Here is a 14,471-nt window from a genome sequence, read left to right as displayed (position 1 = left end):
CTTGGCTGTTCTCTCCCTACAGCCGATCCAGGAACAATTTCCACAAAGACGAACCCTAAAAATAGCTGGAGCTGGCCACGTCCCTGCCAGTGCCACCCGAGCGGGGCACCGCGTGAGCAGCTCTCCACAGCCCTTCGTGCCATGGGGCTTGGCCAGGTGACTCAGCCTGGTGGGCCTGTGCCCCCAGGGGAGGGGTGGGCAGGAGCCAGACCTCGGGGCAGGAGGTGCCGGTCAGGAAGGGCCACAGAGGCTCACCCGACACATATTTCCAGGGGACCCACTGGGTGCAGATGCTGCAGGCACAGTGGTGGCAGGAGGCCTTCAATAAATAAGGGCCTGGTAATGGCAAGCTGCTGTGAAGAAAACAAAGGAGGATGAGGGGCAGGGGCGACAAGTCAGGGGGCGCTGGGAAAGCAAGACCTGGTGGGGTCTGGAAGCCAGACGGGCAGATGCAATGGGACGGTGCCGCGGAGTCTGGCGGCGGGGCACCGGGACGCAGTGACGGGCAACGCAGTGACGGGCGTGGGTCGTGAGGCTGGTGCCCAGAGCCGCTGGCCAAGAACTGTTGGATCCATCCTCCACACTGAGGGATAACAGGGTCGGTTGCGGGAGATCAGACAGGACTTTGGAAGAGGATTCTTTGGAGGGCGAGCCTACCACTCCCCCAGCCCAGTGAGAGGGGCATTCGTGGTCCCCTCAGACATATGCTCCTTGATGGAGCCCGAGCGACGTGCCTTCAAGGGCTGGAGCCATAGGCCTGCCGCAGCGGGGCTGATGGGGGGTGGTGAGCCCCTCTGCAGTCTGGGGAGAAGCCAGGGCCCTTTTAAATCCTGGCTGGAGGGAATGAGGGGGGTCTGGAGAGAGACCAGAGACCGACTGCTAAAACACTGGCGGGGGTGGGCGGGTGGGTCCTCAGCCTGGAGGAGGGATGGTCTGCCTGGGTTTTGAAAAGTGTGGTCAGGTGGGGTCCTGCCAGAGCACACAGCAGTGCCACCAGGTATGGGAGGTGGGTTATCTCGGGACAGTGAGCCCCGTGTGAGGAAGGGCTTGCCCCCGCCCCCGCCCCTGGCTTCGATAGCGCTGGGGTCAGTGACCCAGGAAGGAGGAAGGGTGTGCGGCGTCGGGAGCAGAGAGGGGCCACACCGTCCTCTCCCTTTGAGAACAGCCAGCTGTGCGGGCCAGCTGAGGAGACAAGATCTTCTCAGTGTGAAGCACGTCAGCGGGGACGGGACACTTAATTGTGTTTTATACTTGAGGTGGTTGTAGAATTTTCTATCACCCAGAGTTATCAGAACAGTCACAGGACTTATCCACATTTTCATCCCGGGCTATGTCTACGTTCAGAGTGTCGACTTAGCAACACGCACACCGTGAGAGTTGCGAGTGAAGTTTATTTGGGGCGCAATGCGGACTGCAGCCCGGGAGACAGCGTCCCAGATCGCTCTGAGAAACTGCTCCACAGAGGCAGGGGGAGGTCAGTATAGATGTGACCTGGGTGAAGGCGGAGTACATGCGATCACGCGCATAGTTTTGACAGAAGGTTTCTGCTAGTCTCGTGCAGGTCCCTGCCAGTCATGCGGAGCAGGCGTCGCCATGAAGGATTTTAGTGCGTGTCTAGATACGAGGGGATACAAGAATTGGGCTCATAAAATTGTCTCCTGAAAATATCCACCTATCGGAAGACCTGTTCTGCCAGTTTTACCCAGAGCCCAGAGGGCCTCAGTTCAGCTCTCCACCTGAACTCCTTTCTGGGGGCGTTGAAGGTCAGCAGCTGCGGCAACACATGACTGAATCCTTGTACAGGTAGATGGCAAGTGCCAATGGTGAGTGCCAATTTGTAGTTGACAAGAGGAACCGTAGGAGGTAGATAATGTGGGTTTATGGTTACATACACGTGGTTCTGCATCTGTTCGTTGCACTAGTTTCGTAAAGATCCGAGGAAGGCGCGTTCAGATACGTAGGTGCAAAGGCTCCATTTTGAAGTTAGTGCAGACACAACCTGCTCGTTGGTTGGATGTGATATTTAACGTGAAAGAAAGAAGAATCAAAGATCGTGTGACTGGAGCCGTTGGGAAAGGTGGTGCCTTTTATTGAGAAGGGGAGAATGGGGAGCAGGGTAGCTGGATTTTTGTTTTAGCGGAGCGTCATGGTGGAAACTGAGAACTCTGCTTTGGCCCTGGAAAGCTTTAGACAACTGTTTCATCCAAGTGGAGATGCAGAGAATACAGTTGAATGTATGAGAGGGGGTTCAGGGGGGACAGCAGGGCCGAGGGTGCAAGTTTGAAGTCATGGATGATGCTTAAAATTATGGGAGAGGATGAGATCGCTTGGGTGTGGATGTGTGGATGGAGAAGCAAAGAAGGCTACAGACGGAGCCTTGTCTGAACCTTTGGCTGTCAGGAGAATTCCAACATTCAGAAACCAAGTAGGAAAGAAGGAGGCAGCAAAAGAGAGCGAGGCGGGGACTTGCGGGGAGTAGGAACAGCAGAGCAAAGAGAGTTTCCAGAAAGTGATCGACCAGATCAGCTGTTGCTGAGAGGTCACAGGAGCTGTTGGTAAACTTGACAAGAGCGTTTCGGCAGTGGGGATAGAACCCTGGAATGTATAGGTTAAAGGGAGGAGGTATGGAAGTGAGGACGGCAAGTATAGTCAACTCGTTCAAGGGTTTTCCCTGTGAAGTGGAGCAGGGCAAGAGGAGGTAAGTGCAGGGAGATGTGGGAATTGGCTTTTTTTTTAAATGAAACTTTCTTTTGAGGTAACTGTAGGTTCACATGCAGTTGTAAGAAATAATGCAGAGAGAGCCCTTGTATGCGTTGCCCTTTTCCTGTAACGGTAACAACCTGCAGAACTAGTAGCTACCGGAACCAGGGCAGTGGCACTGCTACAGTCAAGGCACAGGACGTTCCATCACAAGGGACGTTGTGCTGCTCTTTTACAGCCACGCCCACTTCTCTCCTGCCTTCACCCCTGGTAGCCACTGATCTTTTTGCCGCATTGATAATTTTACCATTTCAAGAGTGTTAAACAGATGAAACCGTACCCTATGTGACTTTTGGGTATTGGCTATTTTTCACTCAGCATAATACTCTGGAGATGCATCCAGATTATTCTGTGTGTCAGCAGTTTCTTCCTTTTTGTTGCTGAGTGGTGCTCCAGGTGTGGGTGGACCACAATGTTTAATACTCACCTGTTAATGGACATCTGTCTTGTCTCTGTTCAGGGTTATCAGGAATGAAGTTGCTCTGCACACTTGTGGGCAGGTTTTTGTGCAAATGTAAGTTTTCATTTCTCTGGGTTAAATGCTCAAGAGTGCAATTTCTGGGTTCTATAGCCGTTGCGTGTTTAGTTCTTTAAGAAATTAATGCTTTTCCAGAGGCCTGTATTCTTTTGCATCCCCACCAGCAGTGTATGAATAATCTAGTTTTTCTGCATCCTCACTGGTATTTGGTGTTTTTAACTTCAGCCATTCTGACAGTGTGTAGAGATGTATCTCAGTGCACTTCCTAATGGCTGATGATGTTAAGCATCTTTTCATACGTATTTGCCGTTTGTGTATCTTCTTCAGTGAAATATCTCTTCATATCTTTTGCTCATGGTCTGGATTGTTCTTTCACTATAGAGTTTTTATATATTCTAGATATATTCTAGTTCTTTGTCAGATGTGTGGTTTGCAAATGTTTTCTCCTAGTCAGTAGCTTGTCTTTTCATACTCCTCACCTGGTCTGTGAAAGAACCAGCGATTTTAATGTTGATAACATCCAGTTTATCAATTGTTCCTTTTGTGGATTGGGCTTTTGGCATCAAATCGAAGAACTCTTTGCCTAGTCCTAAATCTTAAATATTTTCTCCTATATTTTTTTCTAAAAGTTTTATTATTTTATATGTAAGTCTGTGATCCATCTTGAGTTAATTTTTGTATAAAGTGTGAAGTTTAGGTTGAGGTGCGTGTGTTCTCTCTCCCCCGTCCCTCCCTCCCCTTCCCCTCCCCCCTTCCTCCCTTCCTCCCTCCCTCCCTCCCTCTCCTTTCTCTTTCTTTCTTTCTTTCTTTTTCTTTCTTTCTTTCTTTCCTTCTTTCTTTCTTTCTTTCTTTCTTTCTTTTTTTCTTTCTTTTTACTATCTTTGCCTGGTTTTGTTATCAGGGTAACACAAGCTTTATAAAATGAATTGAGAAGTAATTACTCCTCTTCTATTTTTCTAGAAGAGATTGTGCCTAAGTGGCGTTAATTATTTTTTAAATGTTTGGTAGAATTCTATAATCTGGGCCTAGAGATTTCTTTTATTTTTATGTTTTCATATAACATTTTTACTTTTATTCACCTACCGTGAAATTCACAAAGTGGTGAATGGCTCAGTGCTTTTTGTATGTGCACAGGACTGTGCAACCATTACCATTACTCATTTTTGAAGATTTTCATCAATCAAAAAAGAAACCCTGTACCCATTAGTAGTCACCTCCCATTCCTCCATCCCCAGCCTCTGGCAACCACTAATATATTTCTATCTCTTTATATTCGTCTATTCTAGACATTTCATACAAATGGACTCATAGAATATGTGGGATCTTGTGTTTTTAAGGTCCATCCATGTTGTAGCAAGTATCAGTATTTCATTGCTTTTATTATCAAATATGATTCTGTTGTGTGGATATACCATCTTTTGTTTGTATTTCATCGGTTGATGGACGTTTGGGTTGTTTCCATTTTTTTTACATTATGAATAATCCTGCTATAAACATTTGTGTACAAATTTTTGTGTGGAATATGTTTTCATTTCTCTTAGGTGTACACCTAGGAGTGGAATTTCTGGGTCATATGGTAACTCCATATTTAACCTTTTGAAGAACTGCCAAACTGGTTTCCAAAGTGGTTGCAACATTTTACATCCCCACCAGGAATGCACAAGTGTTCCAAATTGTCCACATCCTCACCAACACTTGTTGTCTATCTTTTTAATTTTAATCATCCTAGTAAAATTACAATTTAATTTTAATTTTAACCAACCAACCATGGACTGAAGTGGTATTTAATTTTATCTTTGATTTGCATTTCCCTAATGACTTATGATGTAGAGCATCTTTTATATGCTTATTACACCATTTATATATCTTCTTTGGAGAAATATGTATTCATATCCTTTGCCCATTTAAAAATTGGGTTATTTGTCATTTTATTATTGACCTATAAGATTTCTTTATATATTATGGACACTAGACCCTTACCAGATATTTCAGATGATTTGCAAATATTTTCTCACATTCTGTGTGTTATCATTTCACTTTCCTGATGGTATCATTTGAAGTAAAAAAGATTTTAATTTTGATGAAGTCCATTTTTTTCTGTTTTTCTTTTCACTTTGTGCTTTTGGTGTAGTATCTAAGAGTCCATTACCTAATCAAAGTCATGAAAATTTACTCCCATGTTTTCTCGTTTTGGCTGTTATATTTAGGTCTATGATCCATTTTGATTTAATTTTTGTATATGGTGTGAGGTAGGGATCCAATTTCATTCTTTGGCCTGTGGATATCCACTTGTCCCAGCACCATTTGTTGAAAAGACTATCCTTTCCCCGTTGAATTGTCTTGGCACCCTTGTTAAAAAAAATCAACTCATCATAAATGTAAGGGTGTATTTCTAGATCATCAATTCTATTTCATTGATCAATGTGTCTATCCTTTTGTAGGGGAAGTTTTAAAATCACAATATCCCTTTCCTTAATAGTTATTGGACTATTTATCTATTTTGTATTGGGTGAGTTGTAGTAGTTTGTGCTTTTGGAGAAATAGATCCATTTCATCCATGTTGTCAAATGTATAGAGAGTTGTTTGTAGTATTCCTTCATTATCCTTTTGATGTTTGTTGGGTCTGTAGTGAAATCCCCTGTTTCATTATTGATATTGGTAAGTTGTGTCTTCTCTCTTTTTTTCTTAGTCAGTATGGCCAGAGGTATGTCAATTTAACTTTTTTCAAAGAACAAACTTTTTCAAAAATTGATTTTTTCTATTGTTTGCATTTTCAACTTTGTTGACTTCTGCTTTTATCTTTACTGTTTACTTTCTTCTACTTGATTTGGCTTTGTTTTGCTCTTCCTTTGCTTGCGGTGGAAGTTTAGATTATTGAATTGAGACTTTCCCTCTTTTGTAATGTATGTATTTAGTGCTATAAATTTCCTTCTTAGAACTGCTTTAGCTGTGTCTTTCAAATTTGATATCTTGTATTTTCATTTTCATTCAGTTCAATGTATTTTTTAATTTCCCTTGAGACTTCCTCTTTGATCCACGGATTATTTAGAATTGTTTGTTTACTTTGTGTTTGGAGAGTTTTCTATTATATTTCTATTATTTGTCTCTGGTTTGATTCTATTATGGTTAGAGAATACACTAAATTTGAAAAAAATTCAGTTCTTTTAAATTTATTGAGACTTGTTTTATGGCTCAGGATATGGTCTATTTTCATATATGTCTCGTGGACACTTGAAAAGAATGTGTATATAATGTGTTGTTGTGTAGTATGTGTATAAATGTCAATTATACATCCTGTTGGTTGGTGGTGAGCTCTTTTATATCCTTGCTGATTTTCTGTCTAGTTGTCTTATCAATTTTTGAGAGAGAGGTGTTGAAGTTTCCAACTATAATTGTGCATTTGTCTGTTTCTCCTTTCAGTTCTGTCGGTTTTTGCTTCACATATGTTATAGCTTATTTGTTAGGCATGTACACATTTAGAATTGCTGTGTCTTCTTGATGAATTTACCCTTTTATCATTATAATGTATCCCCCACTTTTCAAAAGTTCTCTTAATGCCACTTCATTTTTATGAAAGACCTACATTAATACCTGTTTCCACTAACCAAAAGAAATCCATGGAAGATTTATGCTTTTATGAAAAAAGGTGAAAAGAGAAGATAGCGTTCAACATTTGCTTTACAGTGAGCCATTATAAAGGCAGTGTGCACCCCAAGCAGCAAGAGTGGCACTGCCAAGCTCCTTCCCTGGGAACTACACTCAGCATCTCAGCATCGTATCGCCATAGCTCTATTGCGTCTGTGAGCATCTGTGTTTTATCTTATTTTCTGTATGTGTTAGCTGATGTGTCCTATGGTGACTGTTTCTTTGCTTTATGCCTTTGTGGCTTAGGAAAGGTTTCATAGGAATGCACTGCTTTCAAATAGTGGGGGAAACCTGTATATGTTCCTCTGTGTCTCTAGTGAAATTTTTTTTGTTCTGATGTCTACTTGGTCTGATATTTATTTTCTGATATTAATATAGCCACTACAGTTTTCATTTGATTAATGTTTATATGATACTTCTTTTTCCATATTTCACTTTCAACCTACCTAAACTGTTATATTTGAAGTGAATTTCTTATAGACAAAACATAGGTGGGTCATGTTTTTAAAGTCACTAGCCAATCTTTGTCTTTTAATTGGTGTATTCAGACCATTTACAGCTAATGTAATTATTGATATGTTAGAGCTCACATCTGCCATTTTATTTATTTATTTTTTGTTTACTATTTGTTCTGGTTTTTTGTTTCTTTGTTTTCTTTTTCCTACCTTCTTGTGTGTTACTTGAACTTTTAAAAAAATTCCATTTTGATTTATCTAGTTGCTTTTGAGTATATCTCTGTTTGGTCTTTTAGTGGTTGCTCTATATCTTATTCCAGTCTACTGGTGTCATAATTGTACCAGCTCAAGTGAAGTATATACACCTTACCTTCTTTATATCTCTTTACCCTCCCCCATTTATAATACAATTATCTTAAACATTTCCTCTACATATGTTTATAACCACATCATAGCGTGTTATAATTTTTGCTTCCACTGTCAAACATAATTTAGGAAACTCAAAAGGACAAATGAAATCTATTTACCCCTATTTTTACTCTTTTCATTGTTCTTTCTTCCTTCCTAATGGTTAACGATTCCTTTTTTAATCATTTCCTTTCTGCTTAGAGACTTTCGTTAGTCATTCTCTTAGGGTAGATCTGCTGGTGACAAATTCTCCCAGTTTCCCTGGTTTTTATTATGAGAATGCCTTGATGTTCCCTTCATCCCTGAAGGATATTTTTGATGGGTGTAGGTGTCTGTTGACAGTTTTTTTTTTTTCTCTCAGCACCTGAAAAGTATTGTGCCACTTCATTCTGGCCTCCATACTTTATGATGAGAAATCTTTTGAATTGTTTCCCTTTGTAAGTAAGGTGCCCTTTTTCTCTTGCCACTTTCAAGATTTTTAATTTATCTTTAGTTTCCCTTGGTTTGACAATGAAATGTCTTGTGGATTTCATTGAGTTTATTCTGTATGGTATTCACTCAGCTTCTTGAATCTGTAGGTTTATGTCTCTTGCCAAATTTGGGAATTTTTCAGCTATCATTTCTTTGAATACTGTTCAGCCTTCTCTTCTTTCTCCTGTACTCTGCTCCTCTGAAAAATGAATGTCAAATATTTTGTCATAGTTCCCTAGGTTCTTGAGACTCTGCTCTGTTTTTTCTTACTTGTTTGATTTTTGTTTTTTAAGTCTATTTTCTCTCTCTTTTTTAGATTGGATAATTTCTATTATTCTCTTTCACCACTTACTGATTCTTTCCTTTGTTGTCTTTATTCTATTGTTGGGCCCTTCCATTGAGATTTTAATTTTGATTATTGTATTTTTCAGTTCTAAATTTTCCATTTTGTTCTTCTTTGTATCTTTTATTTATTTGATGATACTATTTCTTTGTTGAGACTTTCTATTTTTTCATGTGTTTCAAGTGTGTATACAATTACCCTCTGAAACATTTTCATGGTGGCTGCTTTAAAATCTTTGTCAGATACTTCTATCATCTCTGTCATCTTAGTGTTGGCAATCTATATCAGGCAGGGTTCTCCAGAGAAATAAAACCAATAGGATGTGTGTGTGATGTGTGTGTGTGTGAGAGACAGAGAGAGATTAAGAAAAAAGAGATTTATTATTAGGAATTGACTCCTGTGATTATGGAGGCTGGCAAGTGCAAATCTGCAGTAAATTTAGGCTGGCAGGCTCAAGACCCAGGAGATGCTATGGTGCAGTTTCAGCTGAAAGCCAGTAGTTGGAGACCCAGTAGTGCCAACGGTACAGATGAAGTCTGAATTCTCTTACAGAGAATTTTCTCTTACTTGGAAGAGGGTCAGTTTGTTGTTCTATTCAGGCCTTCAACTGATTGTACGAGGTCTACCACATTATGGAGGGCAATCTGCTTTACTTTATCAATTAAAATGTTAATTTCATCCAAAAACACACTTGCAGAACCACCCAGAATAATGTTTGGCTAAATATCTGGGCGCCCCATGGCCCAGTCAAGTTGACACATAAAATTAACCATCACAGCATCTATCAATTGTCTTTTTTTGTTCAGTTTGTGCTCCTCCTGGTTCTTGGTATGGCAAATGAATGTCAGTTGAAAACTGGACATTTTTGGCATTATGTCCTGGGACCCTGGATCTTATTTAAGCCCTCTGTTCTAGCTGGCTTCCTCTGACCATTCTGTCACTGGAAGCAGGGGTTGCTTCCTTGCTACTGCAAGGTGGGAGTAGAAGGCTGGAAAGTTTCCCCACCTGGCCTCTGTTGACACATTGTGGGAGTCTTTTCCATACTGCTGAGTGGGATGGTAGTTCTGGCTCCCTCTTGCCTCTAGGATACTTGCCTCTAGGATACTTGCCTGGTTGGGAAGGTTTTGTGTGCCTCGTTTCTGCTCTCCACGTGGTCTCTGCCCACTACGGGGGTTGGGGGGTGTGTGGCCTCGTTACTGGGTGGTGGTGAAAGCCTGACTTTCTGGCAGCACCTCAGTGGGGAGGGGGTGGCGTGTCTCATTACTGTCACGTGGGGGTGGAAGTCCAGGCTCCCCGTGTGTCTCCACTGATACCACAGAGGTGAGGTGGAATGGGGGCCTCGTCAACCATCTGTCGAGGAGGACGTCCCACCTCCCTGCTTGTCGTTCTCTGACATCTCTGTGGTTTGGGGGTGTGGGGAGGTTGGTTACCTCATTACAGTCTGGGGAGGGTGGTCGCCTAGGCTCCCTCCTGGGTCTTTGCTGGCAGGGTTGGAAGTTTCACCACAGTTTTTTCTGCCCTGTTTGGCTGGAGTAGTGCAGTTATTGTCTGCCTTGCAGGGTGGCCCCCTTCCTGGCCCTTTGGTTAGAGAGAGAGTGCTGGCTTTTGTTGGTGTGTTTTTTGTCTGTGTCTCTTGGCATTTCCAGGTTGTAGGCTTTAAAAGCCCCAGGTCTGGGATATATGAGGCAAAAACAAAACAAAAACACAGGGAACTCACCATGGGTCCAGAGGTCCCAGCTGATCTGCTTTCTCTTCTCCACTTTTCAGAGTCTTCTGTGAAATATATATTTGCTCTAGATGTAATGTCCAGGGTGTTAATTGTACTCAGTGGGAGAAATAGGGAAGAGTGTGTCCACTCCATCTTCCCAGAAGTGCAAGTCCTTGTTTGTTTTGTCTTGTTTTTTAAGAAGAGGATAGGGTGCTTTGGCTACTGATGGGAATGGTCCATCAGAGGGAAACTGCAGGAGCCAAGTCCTCGAGTAGGTGAGAGGAGCTGAGGCCACGGCAGCACATCCCTCCTTTTTCCCAGAAGGAGGCAGGTTTTGAGGGTGCCCTTTGGGGAGATTGGCGGCTTTGGTGGTCATCATAGCCCGCAGGTCGGAGTTGCATGTGGGGCTGGCAGAGGTGTGGTCTGGGAACACCGGCAACATGTAGAGCTGGGGGTCTGAGTGTCTATTCTGGTCAAGGCCCGGGGGTCTCAGCGGCCAGCCTGGAATCAGTGTCCCGGAATCAGAAGCCACAAGCGGCAGGCAGTCCAGGGGACTCAGGACTTGCAGGGGTAGAGTCCGCAAATCTGCCGAGGCCAGCAGACGCTGGAGGGCAGGAATTCCGACAGCAGCACCTGGAGGTCAGCCCCAGCCTCAGGGCAGTGCCAGGCCGTCTTCCTGCCTCTGTCCTGCTCAGGGCCCTGGCCCTTGGCTTGTGAGCCGCCTCTGAAGAGAGGAGCAGAGGGGCCAGGTGGTCACCTGCCCACAACACCCACCCCTCTTGGTTCACTTCTAGCACCAGACTCGTGGGGAGAAAGAGGCTCTCCACCCCTCTCAGCTGGGTCTGCGGGGGGCCCCTGAAAACAGAACAACAGTGGAAATGAATTGGATTCAGAGGGCCTCACCCTTTTGTGGGCTGTGCTCTAAAAATCAAAAGGTCTGGGAAGAACTTTTGCGTTTGGTTATTTAGACCAGGCCCTGGTGCCGGGGTCTGTCTTAGGCCCAGCTGTTCCCTGGGGACTTGTGGGCTTGCCGTTGACGGGGGAATGCGGCACAGGGCTTACTGCTCTGAGCTGTGGAAACTGCGGGAGACAAAAAGAAGATCAGACTTGGGCCTTGGGGTCCGTGGGCTTCACAAAGGAGGAATGTCTTTGGAGCTGCCTGGTGTGTCCAGCAGCCTGGGAAGCAGAGGGAACGTGTCCAGGCGGGGTACCTGGGGCAGCCCTTGGCCCCCCGGGACTACTCCTGGGCTTTTCAGTGTTGCTGGCAGTGGCCAGGAGCAGGAAGCTCCTTGGCCCTTCGGGGGCCCCAGCCCCAGAGGGGGGCTCTGTGGGGCAAGGGCAGGCAGGTGTGATGGTGGGTCCTGCCTGGATTACCTGTCTGGACCCGCCTGCACTTGGACTCTGCCGGTGTGTGAGAAGGGCCGGGGAGCTTCCGTGGCCAGGGCTCTGTCCTGCCCACCGTCCTGCACATCTCCTCTTGCTTCCAGACCAACGATGCGGCCGGCAACACCTGGAACTGGCTCTACTTCCTGCCCCTCATCATCATCGGCTCCTTCTTCATGCTCAACCTGGTGCTGGGCGTGCTCTCGGGGTAAGAGGCCATGCGCTTGCGTGCCACCTTTGTGTTCGCAGGCCGCGGAGGGGGCTGATGGGGCTGGACATGGCCCGTGTGGTGGGGGGGAGGCTTGGCTTGGCCTGGCCCCGGGACGGTCACTCCCAGAGTCCTGAGCTCCAGCCAGCCTGTCCTTGGTGCTACCATTCTGACCTCTCCCTTGGTGGTTCCTGGCCCTGGCCTCCTTACCCCTAGCTCTTGGCCTTCACCCCGGCCTCTGAGTCAGGGGAGGGGCTGCTGCTGCCTCTTATCTGGGTTCGTGGTGGGGTTTCTGAGCAGCCCTGGGGACAAGAGAGCCCTTCTGTGTGACACTGGAGAAGGAATGGAGCGGCCCTGGGTCTCCACCCCAGCCCTGACCCCTGGCTCGCCTCGCCTCTCTGGTCACCTGTCCCTGCTGACCTCCAGGAGAAGACAAGGGAGGATGCAGGGCTGGGGTCCCTCCTGGGGAAAGGTGCTTCTTACTCTCATTGGTAGAGAGGTGTAGCACACCTGCGGCCCATAGAGTCCTCCTGTCCTGCATGGGTCCGAGGACCAAGGAAGTGCTGTTGGCTTCAGGGAACAACCGGGGCTGGTATCTGGGGCTCCTGCCCTTGTCCGGGGCCGAGGAAGCCGTGTAGACAGAGGGAGAGGGCGTTGGGCTGGCCTGCCTCCCTGCCCCCACCCGAGCATCAGATTCCCTGTGAGGCTGGAGGGTAATGTTTCCATTCCACCCGCCCTGAAGATTCCTGCTCAGGCCCAGGGCTCCTGAGGTCGTGACCCAGGGGCAGCTCTCATATTGGTCTGGAAAGGAACAGCCACAGCGAGGACGGCGGCTGGGCCCACGGGCTCTGTGCTGTGGCTCTGGCGCGTGTTCCTGCCTTGGCCCCCTCCTGTAAGACTCTGTTAGTAGTGTGTCTTTCTAAGCACCTCCGCCGGGAGCAGGCAGGCCCACAGCACAGGGGACCGATGAGAACTCCTAGTCCGGCGGGGAGCTGTGGTCTGAGCTGGGATGGGGAAGCCAAGGGAGGCCTGGGGCTCAGAGAAGGCTCCTGGGGAAGGGGCAGCTCAGCTGAGGCCCAGAGGGGACCGGGAATGAGCTTGGCAAAGGAGAGGGGAGCGTCTCCCAGGCAGAGAATTGTTGGGGCGGAGGCACAGCGGGTGTGGTGTCTGCGATGAGCAGAGCTGGGGCTGCCAGCTGTGGGGGCTTGGCCAGGGGCCAGGCTCGTGCTGGGCGGCGTGGCGGGGAGACTGGCGGGACGCGAGTGGGTCCTGCTCAAGCTTACTCTGGAGAACGTGAGAAAGAAGCAGGGGTAGCAGCGGAGACTGGGTGAGGGGCCCCGAACTTTGTGTTTCCCAGCCCTGCCCCCACCTGCGGGCATCCTTGCCTCTGGGGACCAGGCGATACAGGCTGATTTTCCTAATGAGTCTCAGCTGAGCCCTCCCTCTGGCCTCCAGCTCCAGCAGCGGGGCCCCAGGGTTCTCTGCCAGCCCAGGGGAGGCTGGAGACTGCACGGCCCCTCAGGCCAGTGGTCAGCACACAACGTGTGGCTCTGCCACATCTGGAGGAGGGCTGCCGGACGGGCCAGCCTGGAGCTGGTTCAGCTTTGCTCCCCGCCACGCTCCAGGCTCTCACCCTCCCAGTGCCCAGACAAGCGGAATCGGTGGTTCCTCTCGCAGCCCTTCCTGCCAGTGGGGCCAAAGCCTGGGGAGGGCAGGCCACAGCCAGCCGCCTCCTGAGCAGTGGCTGCCCGGCGGCCAGGCCTTGGTCACCGCAGCGAGTTTCTGCTGGCGGCTCTCAGGCCAACCGGGCAGTATGGTCACGCCCCACTGCCACCCCCAGGCCCTCCTGCCCTCCGGTGTGGTTGATGGCGCTGGCCTGGTAGGGAGACCACGAGGGGCCCTGCGTTCCTGCAGATTCAGGACTTGGTGAGAGGTCCAGGTGGGAGCCGTCTCCTCTTATTGCCAGGGTTGCAGCAGCTCAGGCCCTGGTGGACACCAGTCTCAGGCTTGGGGTCCATCCTGGTCGGAGCCAAGCTCTCCCTCTCACAGTGGCTGCGTGACAGGAGCCAGGCCTGCCGGGCCCGCCCCCTCTGCCAAGCCCAGAAGCTGCTTCTCCTGGGGGAGAGACAGCCGCTCGCTCGGCAGAGAACAGGCATTGCTGTTTTGCCCTGAGGGTGTGCCTGCCTGCCCTCTGGGGACCTGAGCTAAGGTGTGTGCGCGTGTGCGTGTGTCTGTGCGCGCACACGCGCTCTTGTGCCTGTGTGTGTGAATGGCTTCCTTCTGGCCTTTTGAGCCTCTTGGCTTCTAAGCTTGGCTGGGAGACTGGGGCGGTGGTGCTGAGGGCCCACGAGGGCAGAAGAGCCTCAGTGGTTTGGCTGAGGAGCTGGGTGACTCTAGAGTGTCTCCCTGTCATCTCTGGCCACCCTCAGCCGATCCAGTGCCTGCCCGTCTCTCCTCCTTCTAGCAATGGCTCCGGGTCTGAACCAGCAGAAGAAACAAAGTGGAAGTTCTCCTCTGGGGGATTGTTGTCCAGAAGCTCTCTGTAGCGTCTCTGTCCAGATGACAGGGCCCGGCCCTCGGAGGGTGCATGCCCAGGCCTGCTCTAGGCCAGG

At 47.9% G+C, this 14,471-nt stretch overlaps 1 protein-coding gene across 2 annotated transcripts in view; it reads left to right on the top strand.

Moving 5' to 3' along the window:
* Positions 1-14,471, top strand: part of CACNA1B (calcium voltage-gated channel subunit alpha1 B) — a 187,085-nt gene that overhangs the window by 44,133 nt on the left and 128,481 nt on the right. For both annotated transcript variants that reach the window (XM_068553631.1, XM_068553632.1), the window contains exon 7: positions 11,756-11,859. In XM_068553631.1, the coding sequence (XP_068409732.1) occupies positions 11,756-11,859 (104 nt within the window). The remainder of the gene's footprint in view (positions 1-11,755; positions 11,860-14,471) is intronic.

Source organism: Eschrichtius robustus, chromosome 10 (genome assembly GCF_028021215.1).
Source record: "Eschrichtius robustus isolate mEscRob2 chromosome 10, mEscRob2.pri, whole genome shotgun sequence".
Lineage (NCBI taxonomy): Eukaryota > Metazoa > Chordata > Mammalia > Artiodactyla > Eschrichtiidae > Eschrichtius > Eschrichtius robustus.
This window is presented reverse-complemented; position numbering and strand designations above follow the sequence as displayed.